We start from the raw sequence: 18,655 nt of genomic DNA, 5'->3' as shown, positions 1-18,655 counted from the left end.
TGGTCACCACATCTCAAAAAGGATATAGTGGAAATGGAAAAGGTGCAAAAGAGAGCGACTAAAATGATTACGGGGCTGGGGCACCTTCCTTATGAGGAAAGGCTACGGCGTTTGGGCCTCTTCAGCCTAGAAAAGAGACGCTTGAGGGGGGACATGATTGAGACATACAAAATTATGCAGGGAATGGACAGAGTGGATAGGGAGATGCTCTTTACACTCTCACATAATACCAGAACCAGGGGACATCCACTAAAATTGAGTGTTGGGCGGGTTAGGACAGACAAAAGAAAATATTTCTTTACTCAGCGCGTGGTCGGTCTGTGGAACTCCTTGCCACAGGATGTGGTGCTGGCGTCTAGCCTAGACGCCTTTAAAAGGGGATTGGACAAGTTTCTGGAGGAAAAATCCATTATGGGGTACAAGCCATGATGTGAATGCGCAACCTCCTGATTTTAGAAATGGGTTAAGTCAGAATGCCAGATGTAGGGGAGGGCACCAGGATGAGGTCTCTTGTTATCTGGTGTGCTCCCTGGGGCATTTGGTGGGCCGCTGTGAGATACAGGAAGCTGGACTAGATGGGCCTATGGCCTGATCCAGTGGGGCTGTTCTGATGTTCTTATGTTCTTCTCTTTCAAGCTTTAAGAACAGACTAGGTTCCTCCAGCCCTCCACTCTGGCACAGCAACGGGAACGTGCCTCAGACTGGCACCTTTGGTATATGGGGAGAGTGACTCAAGGACCTTAGCAAAGTCCTAAGTGAAACACCCCGTTTCCTATGTCCTAAGTGGGGGTACTTGAAACACTCCATTTCCCTCCCCATGGGCAAAAACGGTCAACATTACCCTCTTATTTTAATTAATCTTTTGTGCTGGCCATATGCCAAGATGCTGGGGGAAGGGGGTCAAATCGGATTGTAGTCACACAGTTTATCCTGGAGTGGAGAGGCCCAGATGAATAGGGAGTAGCCCAGTTTGCAGGAGTCCCCCCATTCCTGCCACTTGAACTATCTGTTTTCGGTTTACTAATAGTATGTTTTGAGAAAAAGCATTCTGTGTTTGGTTGGCTTGATGTATGCAGGGAATTTAGTTAAGTGCATCTCTTCTCTTATCCAGATGCCCTTGGGAGTTAGGCCTGATGACAGTCACCCTCCCTCACCTGCTCTCCCCCAAACCTGGACTGTCTCTGCACAGGGCAGTGTCACTCTTGTGGCCAGGAGCTGGTCAGCAGGAAATTTGCCTGCCATGAACTGGTCCAAGAGTTTCCCTTTCCAGGTGCTAGGAAGGGTCTGGTTTGAGGGAAGACAGCTTGAGGCAAGCCAGGTCACTTTGGGAGGAGCAGGCAGGGGGCGCTGGTGGTGGCTGCATTTCCGACCTGGCCTGGCAGGCCTGTTGCTGCCCAGCTTGCTGAGTCCCTTCCTTGCTCCCAGGTCCTCTTTCAACAGCAGCAGGTGGGGGGCAGGGTCCTCCTGTTTTTCCTTGATCTTGTGGGAATGGCCACATTGGACCACGGGAATGGCAGCTGCTGTCGCCTGGATACCCACCCAGAGAAACTGCACAGTGTGGGGTGTTGGGGGAGGCAAGACTGCTGAAAGGCCACCTATGGGCTTCCTGGAGAGCAGCTGGTGTTGCCTGTATGCTTCATGCTTCCATTCAGGCTGCCCCATGACCCTGAATAGCTCACCCCCACAGCGGACCTCAAAGGCCCCCATCAGCACTCAGAATGACCCGCAGTTCCACTTTCCCACCAAGCTGCAACCTGTATGATTTGGAGTGTGCCATGTGCCAGTTTCCCATGTAGGAAGAAAGAGGGATGAGAAGCCACCTTTGTGGAATGGCCTGGACCATCCCCCTCCCCCTCCCCGTGTGTTTGTTTCAACATGGAACTGTTCCTATGTCCTGGATCAGAACAGGCGATCATAAGGAGAGCTGGGCTGTTGAACTGGGCCATGGAGCCCATCCAGCCCCACAGCCTCTCTCCCCCAACAGCCAACCACTTTCCCCTTGGGGAAGCCCCCAGGCAAGAGCTGAAGGCCTGTTGGGGTTGCTCTCCTGCGGATGGGTCACCCTGCTTCAAGCCTTGCTTCCTCCTGGCTTCTGACAGTTCCCGGCAGAAATGGGTCTTGGAAGGAAGGGGTTCTAGGGCCGGGACTGCAGCTTGTGGGAATGGACCGTTGGGGCTGAGGCCAGGAGAGGGGTGTTTCCCTCCTCGTGAGACTAAGCAGACCCAAGTACCATGGCGCAGTGGCCAGGCGAGGTTGCAGCAGTGCAGGGGTGTTGTGTCACAGGGAATGCAGGCTGACTCCTCAGCTGGGCCGGGCAGCTCAGTGGGTTCTAGCGTGGTGGCGGCTGGCCCTTAAGTTTGGCCTCAACCTGTTCTGTGTGCTTGCTGATGAGTCTGGGGGTCATTCCCAGGGGTGCATCTTCTCTCTCTCTCTCTCTCTGCACCACAGCCAGCAAAAGGATGTTTCATTGTGTATTAACCAAAACAGGTGGCTGCAGAATGAAACTAATGGTGTGTAAAAATAGCTGTGTGTCCAGGGAAGTTGGTGGCAAGGAAATAGGGCTTTACCTCAAGGTATTAATAACAGGGCCGAAGTGGCGCAGTCCAGAGGTGCGATGGGCAGCTCTGTGTTGATAGCAGCACTGGGAGGAGGTCCTGAGAAGCCCCCCCCCCATCTTAGTTGAGGCTTACTTCTGAGTAAGGGCATGGAGGACTGAGTTGCTAGTGTGACTCAGAAAGAAGTGGAAAGTTCAGAGGTGGGCCGGTCCTGTCCCGCCGTTGCTCCTGAGAAGCGAGTCCCTGGAGCTGGTGAGGAGACTCCTGGGGGCGAGAGGACACTGGCCTGGCCCCAGGTCTTTGCTCATGTTATCTTCGCATCACACAGACAGCCCCGTAAGGGAGGCCTGTGCTCTATTGTGACAGGTGATAACCTGAGTGGCTTGCTGAAGGCCCCCCCCCCCCCGCCAGTTATCAAGTTTTCCTTCCACCACCTGGGCTGGCAGCTTCTTTTTTTATGCAAGGTAATTTATGCCACTTATTGGTGGCACATGGATTTTTTTCCTTGGGCTGGCATGAAAACCTAGGAGTCCGAAAGGTTGTCTGCCACCTAGATTGTTGGGCTGACTCCGGAGTCACAACCTTGTTAAAAGGCTCTTCATTCTGGTGGGTCTGTGTCTTTAGATTTCTAGTTCAAATCCAGGTTTGGTTTCTTCATGAGACCGCTGAAATGTGATGTTTCCATAGGACTGCTCTGGGTTTTTTTGGGCGGCGGGGGGGGGGGCATTCACACTTAACATCTGGTAAATTCCAGGAAGTGTGTGGTGGTGGATGTGTAAGGACCTGGTTTGGGTCCTTGCTGGTTTCCCCGGCCCACGTCCACTTAAGCATTTCCATGCAGAATTGGCAATAATGCACGTTCGGTTTGTTGGCTGCACAAATGGTTGGGAATGTGCCTCACCTGCCCTTCACCGATGCCTTCATTGGTGCTGGAAACAGATGCTGATGTTTGTGCCTTCCTGGCTGCCCAGAGAGTCTGTGGCCTCTGCTGGTGCGCAGGCTGGCTCCTTGTGCGCTTATTTTTAGCCAGGGGGATAAACAGGCCGTCGCTGTTTATCCACACCAGCTTAGTCACGTGCCAGTATTAACAGGCAAAGCATGACGCACAGAAGCCATCAGCTGATACCCTCCCTTGTGTAGGTTGGAGGACAAAGTTCGCTTGCCCTGGGGAGAGGCTTCATCGAACTCTCCAGCTTGTGCCTTTCCCTGCTGCCCTGACTTCAAAACTTGAGGGGGGTGTGCATGTTCTTGTGCACTCCCTGAGGTAGGTCAGTTGCTTGCTTTCCCAGTGGCACAGCTGGGGAAACCAGCTGATCCAGAAGAGGTGGGGACAGCATCTCCCTGGTGCTGCACTGCCCTGGATCTCAAGCAGCTCTTTTCGGGTGGATGGCAGGAATTTGTCGCCTTTGCATATCCCAAAAGAAGGGTGGCTGGTGGGGTCAGTTGAGGCTTGCTGCACAAACTGTTTATGGGCTCTTTGGATTAGCGCTCATTTGCTCTGAGATCCTGGGTGTGTTTATCTCAATGAATGACTGTGATGTGCCCCCCTTGCTTGAGGCACGGCAGGTGGAGATGTGGCTTGGTGTCTGTGGTCCCTAGATATTAACTGAAAGAGCCTGAGGGTGTGGAAGGCCAGGGGTTGTGGAAACGCTTGCAGCTTCTCTCCTGGAGAAGGCCAGTGTCCTGGTGGTTGGAGCTCCATTTTGCTAGGGTTAGGTTGTGCCTGGGATCCTGAGGGTACAAGTTGCTTGGCTGTTCTGGAGGCCACTTGTCATGTTTCTTCTGAGCTGCCCTTTCCCCACCTTCGTTCAGGATCTGTTCAGATGGCTGGCCCTGGAGATTCCGGACAGCTTGGCTCTGTGGCCTGGGGTTCCCAAGGAGCAGAGAGTGCAGAAGCCTCACCCAAGCCACCCTTGCCCAAATTGCGCTGCCCTCTTGGGCCTCTGGTGGAGGCAGCATAGACCAGTTTTTCTCCTCCCCCCAGATGTTCAGCATCTGAGGGACGGCCCTCAGCAGTCTGGGGTGAAACCCCCCCATAGTGGCCTCTCCCCCACACATCTGTACAGGAGCTCTACTCTCTGTCAGAAATCCTCCTTTGGCACCCCTTTTTGGAGATTTGGGGGGAGAGCCCACTCGGTTGCAATGCCAGGCCTTGTCTTTGCCTTGCCTCTCGTCCCCGAAAGCGCATTTGGGTGTGCCTGCATTGGAAACCTTGGCTCAAATTACTGCAGGGTGTTGTCTTCTGACCTGTTTTAAGCTGCCATGTCAGTCAGTTGGTTGTATATAAAAAGAGTCCCACTAGATGAGGCCAAAGACCCATCTAGTCCAGCTTCCTGTATCTCACAGTGGCCCACCAAATGCTTCAGGGAGCACACATGAGAACAGATACAACCTGCGCCCTGGTGCCCTCCCCCTGCATCTGGCATTCTGAGGTAGCCTAAAATCAGGAGCTTGCACATACCTATCATGACTTGTAACCCATGATGGACTTTTCCTTCACAAGTTTGTCCAGTCCCCTCTTGAAGACATCTAAGTGAGATGCCATCACCACTTCCTGTGACATGGAGTTCCACAGACTAATTACATACTGGGTAAAGAATTTTTTTTTGTCTGTTCTGACTCTCCCAACACTCAATTTGAGTGGTTGTCTTCTGCTTTTGGTGTTATGTGAGAGGGGAAAGAGCGCATCTCTGTCCATGTTTGACACCTATCATTAAAAAGGGAAAGAGGGGGGACCCAGGAAACTATAGGCCGGTCAGCCTAACATCTATACTGGGTAAGATGGTGGAATGCCTCATCAAAGATAGAATCTCAAAACACATAGACGAACAGGCCTTGCTGAGGGAGAATCAGCATGGCTTCTGTAAGGGTAAGTCTTGCCTCACGAACCTTTTAGAATTCTTTGAAAAGGTCAACAGGCATGTGGATGTGGGAGAACCCGTAGACATTATATATCTGGACTTTCAGAAGGTGTTCGACACGGTCCTCCACCAAAGGCTACTAAAAAAACTCCACAGTCAGGGAATTAGAGAACAGGTCCTCTCATGGATTGGGAACTTGTTGAAGACCAGGAAACAGAGAGTGGGTGTCAATGGGCAATTTTCACAATGGAGAGAAGTGAAAAGCGGTGTGCCCCAAGTATCTGTCCTGGGACCGGTGCTTTTCTTCATAAATGATGTGGAGACAGGGTTGAGCAGTGAGGTGGCAAAGTTTGCAGACGACACCAAACTTTCCCGAGTGGTGAAGACCAGAAGTGATTGTGAGGAGCTCCAGAAGGATCTCTCCAGACTGGCAGAATGGGCAGCAAAATGGCAGATGCACTTCAATGTCAGTAAGTGTAAGGTCATGCACATTGGGGCAAAAAATCAAAACTTTAGATATAGGCTGATGGGTTCTGAGCTGTCTGTGACAGATCAGGAGAGAGATCTTGGGGTGGTGGTGGACAGGTCGATGAAAGTGTCGACCCAATGTGTGGAGGCAGTGAAGAAGGCCAATTCTATGCTTGGGATCATTAGAAAAGGTATTGAGAACAAAACAGCTAATATTATAATGCCATTGTACAAATCTATGGTAAGGCCACACCTGGAGTATTGTGTCCAGTTCTGGTCGCCGCATCTCAAAAAGGATATAGTGGAAATGGAAAAGGTGCAAAAGAGGGCAACTAAGATGTTTACTGGGCTGGGGCACCTTCCTTATGAGGAAAGGCTATGGCGTTTGGGCCTCTTCAGCTGAGAAAAGAGACGCCTGAGGGGGGACATGATTGAAACATACAAAATTATGCATGGGAAGGATAAAGCGGAAAGAGAGATGCTCTTTACACTCTCCTGTAACACCAGAACCAGGGGACATCCACTAAAATTGAGTGTTGGGAGAGTTAGATCAGACAAAAGAAAATATTTCTTTACTCAGCATGTGGTTGGTCTGTAGAACTCCTTGCCACAGGATGTGGTGATGGTGTCTGGCTGGATGCCTTTAAAAGGGGATTGGGCAAGTTTCTGGAGGAAAAATCCATTACTGGTTACAAGCCATGATGTGCATGTGCAACCTCCTGATTGTAGAAATGGGTTATGTCAGAATGCCAAGTGCAAGGAAGGGCACCAGAATGAGGTCTCTTGTTATCTGGTGTGCTCCCTGGAGCATTTGGTGGGCCGCTGTGGGATACAGGAAGCTGGACTAGATGGTCCTATGGCCTGATCCAGTGGGGCTGTTCTTATGTTCTTATGACGTGTCTACTTGGTTTATTGACCTCTTTTTATGATGTTGCGACTGCATGTGTTTTATGTGGTGTGTTTGTTTTTTAAGCCACCTTGAATATGTTACTGAAAAGTATAACTATTAAGAGAAGTGACACAGCTCCTGGGATCAGTTTAGCCTTATTTCCCACCACCTGCACTGAGCTTCCTAAAGATCATGTTTATTTTTATTCTGACACAAATAGAATTACTTTGGATCAAGGCAAGTTCCTGAAATCCTGACACCTTGGCTAAGCTGTTGGAATCATCAGCCGAGTTGCTGGTTAGACATCAGGTCCCCCAGCAAGGCCATGTGTTCCAAAAATGTGGTCAACTGGGAGTGGTAGCTGGTGGAAAAATGAGGCCCATGGGACAGCAGCCCCTCCCCCCTAGTTCTTGTGCCACCAGACTTGACACTGTGTAGTCTGTAAGCAAGAAGAAAGCAAACTCAGAACCAGGCTGGACTTCTTCACAGAGCAGCAAATAGGGCGACTGGACTGCTGGGCAATGAAGGGAAGCCAGCAGCAGTCCTCCCAGGGTGGCTTGGGCCATGTCAGTCATTTGCGAGGGAGGAGGGGAGTATCAGCCCTCCTTGCCTAGTTTAGGCTAGTGTGGCCATGGCATTGTGTGGCTCCAAGCTATGAGGTTAGACCAGCAGGGAGTGTGAGCTAGTAGAACATGTGGATCCAGTCCTTCCAGCATGCGCAAGGTGAGGTGTGTGGGTCTCCCTGCCCCTCACCCTACTTTGTGACGGGAGGTTGCACAGTGCAGTGGGCAGCTGCCTCTTGTCTTGGTAGAGAGCTGCTGCCCACCCATGTTGACACACCAGAGCTCCGTGGACCAGTGTCCTCGTCTCATGGAGAGGACAAGTGGTGAACCTGAGTCCCCAGCACTCTGTAGGGTAGGATCCCCTCCTCGTGTCCTTGCCCTGATCCTGCCTTTTGGAGCAATGGGGTGGGCCAGACCAGTCTCTCCAAGGGAAACTGTGAGAGTCCCACACAAGAGCCACTTAGGAGTTCAACAGCGGCAGTTTGCCCCAGGCATCCAGAATGTGTTGCAGGGCACTTCATATCCAGAGTGGCCTCTCATAACCATGCCTGTGCCCCCCCTGTGAAGTTCTGCTGTTGTGTTGCATCTAGAAGAGAAGGCAGTTCTCCTGGGTGGGGTACCTCTTAATGCTCACTGTCACAAACCCTCCACCCATTCTGAGTGTTTGTGGAAACAAAACCCAGGGCTTTCCCTGTAGGAAGGGCACATGGGAGGCTGACTGGAAGCTCCCCCTTGGAGTGTCTGCCTAGCCTGCAGTCACCGTTAAGCAGGCACCTGGATGAGGGAGGCTTTGGTGTGACTGAGAAGGCACCTCTTGTGGCGCTGGGGCCTCGCTTGTTCTCTTCCTTGCAGCTCCTTGTGTAAAACCAGGGTAATGATCACCTCCCTACCATGCTGGAAAACCCACTCTCAGCATGAGAGTAACTGGGGCAGTTGATGAGCCCGTGAAGGGAGGGTGTTCCCCTTGTGCCGGTGCCCTGCTGCAACAGCAACTGCTGTGCTGCAATATCACCACTGTAGTTGCAGACTCCTTGTAGGGCTCCTCATACCCCCCCCCCAGATCGATCTCTGGCTTTGGTGAGATGGGGCTTGCAGAAGCTTTTGTCTGGGCTGTGGACAGAGTCCTCGGTTGGCTGCCTTCCAGCCATATGTTTTCCCATGGAATCGAGCACCCACCTTGTGGTTCCAGGTTGGCAGAGGGAGCAGCTGTCCTGGGAAACTGTTGCAGGCCATTTTCCACTCTGTGTCTGTTCCATTCCCCATCTCCTTGTCTGCCACTCTTGGTTCCAGTGGCCTTGGTGTGTTGATTCCCCCCCCCCCCCAATTTCTTTTCTGATCAGATCATTTACAGGCCTCTAACTTCCATTTCTTCAAGATTAAGCAAAAACGGAATGCTGATGTCTTTGCCTGAGACCATCAGGCCACCAGAATTGATGATCCAGTCCAGGAATCATTATCCATTTTGGGTTGTTCTTTGTGTTGGGGGTTTGCTAACCAGGTTACACTCATACTGGTTATAAAGGGATTAAATCACAGTTTTTCAAACTGTGAGGCGCAACTCCCTGGGGAGGCACCACGAACGCACAGGGAAGGCGCTGGATGTCCTCTCGCAGCAGCTCAGGAAAGGTAGTGTGACATCTATACAGTCACACCAGCTTTCCTGGGCAGAATGCGAGCCCCCCCGCCCCCAAGTAAAATGCTTCCTATTTTACCAGTCACCAGGGCTCTTAAAGCTGTTTCCATGCAGTTGGCAAAGGGGGGGGGGAAGGCAAGCACACACTTTACTTGGCCAAGAGCAGAAAAAGGAAACAATTTTTAAAGTGATTTATAAATCTTGTTGTTTGACTGAAGAGGAGAGGCTGTATTTTTAAAGTGATGAATCTTGCTACTTGAAGGGAATACTTATTGGCCATTGATGAAGTGATTGCCAGCCCAATCCTATTCCTGGGAGTAAGCCCCATTGACTGTAATGGGACGTACTTCTGAGTAGACATTCATAGGATTGAGCTGTGCATCTCCTATTATAGGAGACAAATCAGCCTCCTAACCAAACCCTTATCAGCTCTGATATATTTTCATGGTCTATTTTTGTTTTCCCCACCAGCTGCTGGAAAAATTTAATGTAATTAAATTAATAAAGGGTTCAATCCTATCCAAGGAGAATGGGAGAAACGACTAGTTGGAGTGGGGTCCGCATGGGTGTGTGTGTGTAATGTTGGTCAGACTGGGTGTTCACAAAGTTTATTTGATAAAACAATTCTATTGGTATGCTTACAAAGTTAAAAAAAAATGAGTCCACCTAGACCAGACAAAATCTACCTACTCCAGCATCCTGTCTCCAACAGTGATCAGCAGCTGATCATTTATAAAGCATGTATATTGCTGTGTATTAATATATTTTTAAGATCAGCATTTAATTAATGATATGATTAATATAATTAATATTAATATAGTTACTATTTCTGGCCACTTCCTGTTTATTGATGTCACTTCCAGCCCTCAGGAATATGATGGGGAGTCATGGCCAACAGCCACAGGGGTCAAGGGAGCCCCAGGCCAGAAAAGTTTGAGTACCACTGGATTAAGTGGTTTGTCTGCTAAGTTTACGTGTTGAAACGTGCACATGAGTGGCAAGGGTTTGTCCGACCTTTCCTGCCCTGTGATTGGAGGACTTCCATGGGCCCCTGAGTCTTTTATAACTCTTTCTCTTGCACCTGGATGTCTTAGAACAGATAGTAGCAGCCATTTGGAGGAATGATAGGCTAGTTCTGTGCTTCTGCAGTGGCTTCCATTCCACCTGCCTTGACATTTGTGTGACTCAGCAGGCTTCCTGTTACATCCAGGAGCTGGAAGTCTCACGTCTTCCACTGTTGCATTTCAGGGTGGGGATGGTGAGCCACTGCATAGGATGTTTCCCGCTGTAACACAACTCTAACCTTGCCAGAACAAAATGTGTCATGAAGTAGTTGTACTTTCATGAGGGGCCGAAGCATTGAAGAGCTTGCTGACACTCTGCAGGGTGGTGTTGACAACTGATGTGTCTTGGTGCCTTTGGGCTCCCTGCTTTGTGACTAACACTGGTACAACAAACGCAGGAGCAGCAGAGGATGTATGCAGCCAAGAAGCTTACCCTGTGCTATGTGGGCCATGTCGGTCCAGCAGGGTGGGTTGGCTGGTGGAACTGCTCTTTCCACGGTGGCAGTGGGGCACTTACCCTGGGTGTGAATGGCTGCCATGCTGGGCAGGAAGCATCTTTGAAAGGTGGGCTTGAGGTATGAGCTTCTTGAAAAGGTTTTGTTCCATCCACACACAGTTCCTATGGTTTTGCCGGCATGTTGGTTTTTATGCACCAGCCACTTTGATGAAATTTCTTGGTGCAAAACAGGTCAGAAATGTGCTTGCCAGCTGCTCTGCCTTCTCCTGCTCTGCCTTCTCACCCAACTGCAGCTAGCAAGAGCATAGCCAGAGCTTTAAGTAGGAGGGTCCTGTGCCATGGTTGCAGGGGGTGCCCTTGCCCCACCCAGTTGGGGCTCACTGGAAGCACTTGTGGGCACACACAGGTGAGTCACCAGTGGATGGATGTGCTGCTTTATCAGTCATTACAGGGCTCGAGGCAGTTTTGTGAACTCAGGCGCAGGGCAGTTGCTGACCAGAGCGCCACAGTATTCCGTGTTCTCCTGCGTGGTGGCATTTCCCATAACAGAAGTTAGTGTGGTTATAATTATTTCTCTAAGATAGCACCATCTGTGTGTTGCACTCTGCAAAGCCCCAAAAGGTGATCCCTCGACCTGAGGAGCTCATAGGCTGCCAATGGACGTCAGGGGAGCTTAGGAGGGGGAAACAGGAATTCTGATTGTCTCCTGTGTAGGTCCTTGGGTTTGGCTCTAGGACTATGGAGTTGGGACTTGGAAGAAGAAGGAGGGTTTCCAGGAAAAAGGAGATGGCGTCACACAGGCAGATCAGGCTGATGGGGCAGAGTCGTTCAAGGGAGAGGCTGAGAGGGGTGGGCTGGAGGAGCGAAGGTCACGGGCAGAAATGCTTTGGGATGAGGGGAAGCAACAGTAGGGACTTGAGGAGTGTTGTGGGGTCCATGCAGCCTGAGCAAAGTTTGTAGCAGAGTGATCCAAGAGAAAGTTGCAGCAGTCCAGATAAGCAAACTTGCACGTGGGGACAGAGAGCAAAGGCCGCCCTGCCCTGTTGGGTAGGGAACAGGTGCAATCTGGCTCTGTGCCCAGTGAAAAGAATCCTTGCCTTTCATGGTAGCACACAAGTGCTAAGGCCTTCTAAGCAAAGGCCTCTTCCTGGCCATGGTTGCTATGTGCTGGGTTGCAGGCCGCCATGCCTGTGCCATCTGTTGCTGTGCTCTAGGTGTGCTCTCGCACAGTGGAGAACCTCCTGGAAGCATTCTGTGGTGTGAGGCTGTGGGGCCTACTCTAAATGTGCAGCAGAAGAGGGGATGTGAAAGCGGGCAGTGATTCAGATTCCAGAGGTCAGTTATTGATCAGCTGGCACAAACTCCTCCTCCAGGCTCAACTAGCTTTTCTGGAGGCACTTGGGTGTACAAATTGCCTGTCCCTCCCCCACGCACACAACACGCCTTTCATTTATCTGTTGATCATTCACAGGACTGTCCTGCTGAGCTGCAAAGTAGGCAAACCAACCTTGTGCTTGCACTTCCTCCTTCCAGGGGAGTGGTTTAGGTCAGTTTCATCATTCTTGCCCTATCCAGGAGGTCCATCGCATGCAGTCAGTCAGTATCATTGCAGTTTGATCCTTTGCACTAGTGTTTCCCATGTAGCGCAGAGATATTCCCTTCCAGTCCAATGCTAGTAGTTTCAGTGTCTGTATGCAGAAGTTCTTAAAGACAGTTCTGCCAAGCCTGCAGCACATCCTGCCGTCTTGCCGCTCTGCACCTCCAGCAGCCTGTCCTGTCCAGCTTGTGTGTCTGTTTGTCCTGCCAGGGAATTGAGGGACCAGTTGAGTTCATCTCAAAATGGCTACTGCCAGGCTTGCTTGGCACAAGGTGACAGCGGTGTGCTTTTGCTCCAGAATGCTTTTTCCCAAGCCCTCTCTGGGTTGTCCTGCCCCAGATCTTGCTGTTGCTGAGTTCAGCTGTTTAACGCATTAATTCCGACACTACTGGCCTCCATCCTAGACAGTAAAATTTGGCACTGAGGAATCAACTACAGTTCTGCCTAATTGTTTCCTCACTCAGTATGTGCTGTATCCAGTTGTAAGCTGGGGGCCCTGGGAAGAGGGAGGGTTTCTGACTCTTATTTTGCAAACCAAACAAAACCTAGTTGCATGCTCTGGAAATGTGCTCTCTCTTCCCCCTGCCCCATGAGGTGGTCCCTGATTTCAGCTGGGTGCTGAAATGGTTCCAAATGATAAGGCCAGAATTCCGGTGGCAGCAATGCATTGTGATTTCTTTTGGTGCTTGGGAATGCTGGGAGGCCTTGAGGAGCTCTCCTTGGCCTTTGTGCTCTCCATTGGTTCTTCATCTTTCCACACAGGGCCTGGACTGGGGACCCTGCATGTCTGGCTTTTTGACCCCTTCCCGAAGGCTGCCTGCTCTGTTTCAGGTTGTTGCAGGCAGACGCTTGGAGGGTGATCATGAATCCTTTGCAGAGTTGGGAAAGGGAAACAGTAGATCGGTCTGTGGAGAAGCCAGGAGAGTGGAAATGCAGTGATGCTGATGAGAGAGCCCTACTTGGGCAACGGAGCTGCTTCTCACTTGCGTCAGCTGTAATGCAAAAGTGGCCCTCCAGTTACACCTCCTGAGGAGGTGCTGAGGAGCTTCCAGTGATTCTTGGGTGCCTGTGTGAGGTGGCCCTGGAGGGGTCTTTTGTGGCACTGAGGCTGAGCTTCTCTGAAGGGAAGGGCTGCTAAAGGGATGGTTAGTCTCTCAATGCCAGCCCCCGCATCGAACTGGAAAACCATTTCCAACTGCTTGGACTGTGTCAGGTTGCCCCTGTCTGTCTGTCTGTCTGTCTGTCTGTCTGTCTGTCTGTCTGTCTGTCTGTCTGTCTGGGGCAGTGGTAGTTGTTGCCCCCAGTGCCGCCCAGGGCCACAACCGCAAACTGCTGCCCCACCCCTTAATGCCAAGGTTGGCACCCACCAGTTCTGCCTGCTTCCTCCCTTCTGGAGGCCCAGAGAGGTCATGAGCAGCCTCCCCAACCATCCAAAGGCCTCCAGAAGGGAGGCAGCAAATGGGACCGGTGGGGGGCGACATGACTGGGGGGCAGCAGTGCCCCCCCCAGACTGGGATCAAGTGACCCCCTGCCTTGCCCCCCCAAGACATGCCACACGGGGTCAAGTAACCCCCTACCCTCCAAGGTTCGCCACTACTTGTGGCTGAAGAGCATTTCTGTGTTGATCAGAGGCTATTTGCACTGGGTGGCTAGTGAGGTGCGCAGGGTTGGTTCTTGGTGGCTGTGTGCCAGGAGGCCTCTTGCTAAGCCCCCTCTGCCTGCTGATCTGCTCACCCGCTTTCCTTTTGCCTCCACAGTAGTGACTCCAGCAGCAGTTCCAGCGACGAATCACCTGCCCGCTCAGTCCAGTCCACAGCTGTTCCAGCCCCTACCTCCCAACTCCTGCCGTCTCTGGAAAAAGATGAGCCCCGCAAAAGTTTTGGGATCAAGGTTCAGAATCTTCCTGTGCGGTCCACAGGTGAGACCCCCAGGGAGCCAACTTTGCTGCTCCTTCTTAATATGGAACCACAGGAATGGGGTTCTTTCTGGATGCCTTGCATGGAGCCTGATTTAACCAGCAGTCCCCTATGGCAGTGATTCTCAAACTGTGGGTCTGTGGCCCACCAGTGGGTCTTGACCCAGTTTTTGGTAGTTTGTGTAACAGACAGGGCACGTTAGGCTATGTCCAGCAAGGGTTAAACAACCTCCTCCTTGTGGGGAGCACTGCAGCACTGCACCATTACAGAGGCTTGAGCAGCTGGAAAAGTGAAACTTTTTTTCGGTGGGTCCCAATTTTAAAAAGCTGGGAACCACTGCCCTATGGACCTTTGTTTGAAGATTCCCGCCATTTTGTTAGTAAAGGTGTCCTGTTGCAAATGGGAAAGTGCTTGGTTTTCTGTGAAAGGCCGCCATCCAGGAAGGAGGTTCTTCTGCTTGGTCAGAGTTGAGAGATGTTTCTGGGCTTGGATTTCTTCCAGGCCAGGTTTAAGATGCAGAGGAGTAAGGACAGGAGGGTGCTGGGTAGCCAGCAGATATTTTGTGTATTTGCTTGCACCTGGTAGCTCACCACAGAAGTGCGTAGGGCCGCCAGTAGGCATTTCTCTTGGTGTCGTGCGCTTTGCAAGGCCTTCTGTGACCACCACTGTTTCGGCTTTTCCACGGGCACAGACACCAGCCTTAAGGACGGCTTGTTCCACGAGTTCAAGAAGTATGGGAAGGTGACGTCTGTGCAGATTCACGGTGCCTCTGAAGAGCGATATGGGCTGGTGTTCTTCCGGCAGCAGGAGGACCAGGAGAAAGCACTCAACGCCTCCAAAGGGAAGCTCTTCTTTGGCATGCAGATCGAAGTGACGGCCTGGATAGGGCCAGGTGAGCAGTGAGAGGCCTTGGCAGGAAAGACACCCCAAGTAACAGTAACACAGCGGCAAGTTGGCCTCTGCAGCTCCGGGCTGGGGGAGGGCACCCTGGGGCATTTGGTCGGTTTGGAATGAAGGTTCTGTGGAAGGATTACCGGGGCCTCTTTCTTCTCCTCTTCTCAGAGTAGTGGGGAGCAAGCAAGACCACCTTTGGCTTCCTGCACCACCTGCACTTGGGTCACAGGAATGGGGGGAGCGGGTTGTCCATTCCCACTCTCTTCTGGTGCTCTTCAACCCCCCCCCCAGACAAGACATGCCAAAGATCTGCGCTTCCCTGGGAATGCTGTCCAAAGGGGGGGCTGCTCAGATTGTGTGCTTGGGGGGCTGCCTCCCATGGGTTTAGTGCAGGTGGAGAAATGGGACTCCATTCAGTGCCCGCTGCTTGTTTGAGGTGGCATGGTTCATACGTGCACCTTTTCTTGCTAGGAAGTCTTGAGTTGCTTCAGGGCTGCCCCCTTTGTCCTCATTGCAGCCTGTCTAGTCTGCCGAGGTCAGTTGTGGCGACTGGAACGCATTCCTTACGCATCCAGTGTCGGGAAGCAGCCCTAGCCTGACATTTCCAGCCCCACAGAGCTCAGGTGTGTTGGCAGTGGGGGTGGTAGGTTGATAGGCAGCCCCTCAAAGTGTTCCGGTGAACAGAAGCCAGAAGCCATGAGATGTGGAAGGACTTCTGATCTTCTGCCCTCAGAGACGGAAAGCGAGAACGAGTTTCGGCCTTTGGATGAGAGGATCGATGAGTTTCACCCCAAAGCAACGAGAACTCTCTTCATTGGCAATCTGGAAAAAACCACCACGTATCATGACCTTCGCAACATTTTCCAGCGCTTTGGAGGAATTGTGGTGCGTACAGCGTGTGCGTGAGATGCATTAGACATTGATGCCTTTGGCTGTGATGCAGAAGCCTTGGGCAGCTTGTTAGATCAGTGCCCCTGGACTGCTGGTAGGATCTGTGAAGTGTTGCTGGAGCCTGTTGGCAAGAGGACAGCTCCAGCACCCCATGATCTTTAGCAGGGTCTTCAGCAGCCTTGTGACAAACCCCAGATGTCCTGGAGAAGCTGCCCTCTCCCTGTGACCCCACGGATGGCATGCAGGGACATATGTAAGGGGGTTGGCTGCCCCCCTCTTCCACTGCCATCCAGCAAGGAGGATTCCACAAGGAGATGAGCTGGCTGCAGCTGGCCAGCAATGGGAACCTTCCCCCCCACCGCCGCCAAGGAACCAGAGAGTAGTGTTGCCCTGAAGGGGACTGTTGCTCTCCCTGCGCCTGTCACTTGCTCAGTGGTGCGCAGTGCGCGTCTGGCTCAGTGTGAGCTGTGTGCGCTACCCCACTGTTCCATACCGTAGTGTAGCAGCAGGAGCAGAATGGGGGAGGGGTGAGGGCCACAGGGTGTGGCACATGTTGTCTCAAATGGCTTGTTGGACTGGCCCCTTGCAAGGTTCCCCTCCAAACTCAGGGAGGCAGTGTTTGGGGGAGGGGCACTGCACACACAGTGGAGGGGAGGAGATGAGTCTCTGCAGGGGCTGTGTGATGTCCGTTGCATGGCCTCCGTTCATGGACAAGGGTGGCACAGGCCTTGGCAGAAGCTGCCTTGCTTGGAGCCAGTCCGTGGGCAGCACAGCATCCCCTACACATACTGGTGGTGCACAGCCCTCTGTAGCCCCCTGGCCCTCGGGGGGGGGGCTCTCCCAGCCTTGTATGGGGCAGGGGCTCCCCCAGTGAGTGACAGTCTTCTTATTGCCTTGCCCACGTCCTGGTGGCCTGCCCCACTGCTGAGTGCCACCTGTTCTCTCTCCCGGTCAGGACATTGACATCAAGAAAGTGAATGGGGTCCCACAATATGCCTTCCTGCAGTACTGTGACATTGCCAGCGTCTGCAAAGCCATCAAGAAGATGGACGGGGAATATCTGGGAAATAATCGGCTCAAGGTACATGGCTTTTCTCCCAGAGGTGCTACCTGTTGGGTTTTAACTTTTGCATCTGGGGCCTATAATTATCCTCACTAGTTTTAGAATGTGGAAGCAGGAGAAAAGCAATATCTCTCCCTCTTCCCTCTTCCCTCTCCCCCAGGCATTTTCTGTGCTTGTCACTCAGATCAGGCTATTCTGGTTTTCTCCCTGTCCCTCCAGATGGTGTTTGTTGGCAGAGTTGCTGCCAGTCTTGGCACAGACTTGATGGCAGCCTGAATTAGAAATGGAGGTTGCCTTAGCTTCTTGCCATTAGCCATATTTTCTCAGGTTCAGCCGGGGGGGGGGGTGTGCCCTCCTGTGCAACACAGAATAGAGTGAGTTTGGTGCCCGTTTCAAGGGTGTGGGGCATGCCTTGAATTGAGGATGGCTGGTGCCCAGGGTGACCTGCGAGATTTGAACTGCCCTTGTTTGAGGTTGCCTTGCGATGCGTTCTCTGACTGATGGAGGTGTTGTTCTTCTTGTGTCCAGCTGGGCTTTGGGAAGAGCATGCCGACCAACTGCGTGTGGCTGGATGGGCTCTCGACAAACGTCACAGACCAGTATCTGACACGCCATTTCTGCCGCTATGGGCCTGTGGTCAAGGTAGGTGGGAGGAGCTCCCTAGAGCAAAGCTGTCCTCGCATGCTGCTCTCCGCAAGCTGCTCTCTGAGCGCCGTTGTGACCCACGTGCTCTTGTCTACCTCTGCTTCTCTCTCTGAGTCACGCCTGTCCTTCAGGGGGCTTCAGAACTGCATGTACCACCTTTGGGAAAGGAGCACCCCGATGGGCAAAGAATGCACGATTGCTCTCCCTCCCACTTCTCAGAGCTCTCTTTAGAATTGTGGGGGCAGCCCTGCGGGGGCCCTGTTGAGTTGTAGGAGTCATATGACTCTCACTGTAGATGCTGAAGGAAACTGATGCAAAAGGAAAAAGAGTCTGTGCTGCTGCCGTTTGGCAGGTGCCCATTGGACTGATGTGCTTGAGCCCACTCCATCTTTTAAACCCCTCCCCCCCGTATCTTACATGCACATTAAGAAGCACAAAATCTTGCATATAATCTTTTGCGAAGCTGATCTTATGGTGAAAGTCATGTGTCCTGTCCCATCCCCCATGGTCTTTGAGGCGTTTTAATTTGCAAGATTTTCTGGATCACTTAGCCATAAAACAAAAATATTGTCCAGCAAATCAAAACAGACTGAACAACCAGTGCAGTTGTAAGCAAGAGAGAGGGAGGCTGGTGCAGATACAATCACTGGCAGAGCAAGGCCTTCTCAAGGCTGTGCAACAGGGACCATGTGGCGTTCCGGGCTGTAGGGACTGGTCAGTGCCTGGATGTGGAAAGCCTGGGGGTCACCTGGATGCCATGCTGAAAGAGAAGCAGGGTAAAGATGCAAGACCTTCTTCTCCCTGGGGAGGCAGGGAGTTCCATAGAATGGGTCCTTCCCTCGAGAAGGGCCCTGCTGTGTCCTTGCTGCTGTCCCTCAGGTGAAGGTAGGGTGTGTGCGTGGGTTCTCCAGTGGAACTTGGCATCACCTGGGATAAGATGGGCCTTTCAGGATGCTGGTCCTGAGCCCTTGAGTATGGTGACCAGCACTTTGAACTGTGCCCAGAAAGTGGAGTGCATCAGGGTAGCCGGCCCACGTCCAGGATCACCAGCTCAGCAGAAGTGGGCAGGAAGGAAGCTGCTGCCGCTCTGTGCAGAAACAGGCTCCTCTGCTGCCCTGGGCTCTCCAGGAGCCTGTGGGCGGAACTGCCTCCACCCTGT

At 52.2% G+C, this 18,655-nt stretch overlaps 1 protein-coding gene across 4 annotated transcripts in view; it reads left to right on the top strand.

The window, feature by feature from the left end:
- Positions 1-18,655, top strand: part of SPEN (spen family transcriptional repressor) — a 68,228-nt gene that overhangs the window by 27,587 nt on the left and 21,986 nt on the right. For 3 of the 4 annotated variants that reach the window (XM_066636896.1, XM_066636895.1, XM_066636897.1), the window contains 5 exons: positions 13,845-14,005; positions 14,695-14,895; positions 15,631-15,782; positions 16,744-16,869; positions 17,380-17,493. In XM_066636896.1, coding sequence (XP_066492993.1) covers positions 13,845-14,005; positions 14,695-14,895; positions 15,631-15,782; positions 16,744-16,869; positions 17,380-17,493 — 754 coding nt within the window. Of the gene's footprint in view, positions 1-3,724; positions 3,820-13,844; positions 14,006-14,694; positions 14,896-15,630; positions 15,783-16,743; positions 16,870-17,379; positions 17,494-18,655 lie in introns of those variants that run through there. The other variant, XM_066636898.1, reaches the window with a different exon arrangement.

Source organism: Tiliqua scincoides, chromosome 9 (assembly GCF_035046505.1).
Source record: "Tiliqua scincoides isolate rTilSci1 chromosome 9, rTilSci1.hap2, whole genome shotgun sequence".
NCBI lineage: Eukaryota > Metazoa > Chordata > Lepidosauria > Squamata > Scincidae > Tiliqua > Tiliqua scincoides.
The sequence above is the reverse complement of the archived record's forward strand: the minus strand, read 5'-3'. Positions and strand labels throughout refer to the sequence as shown.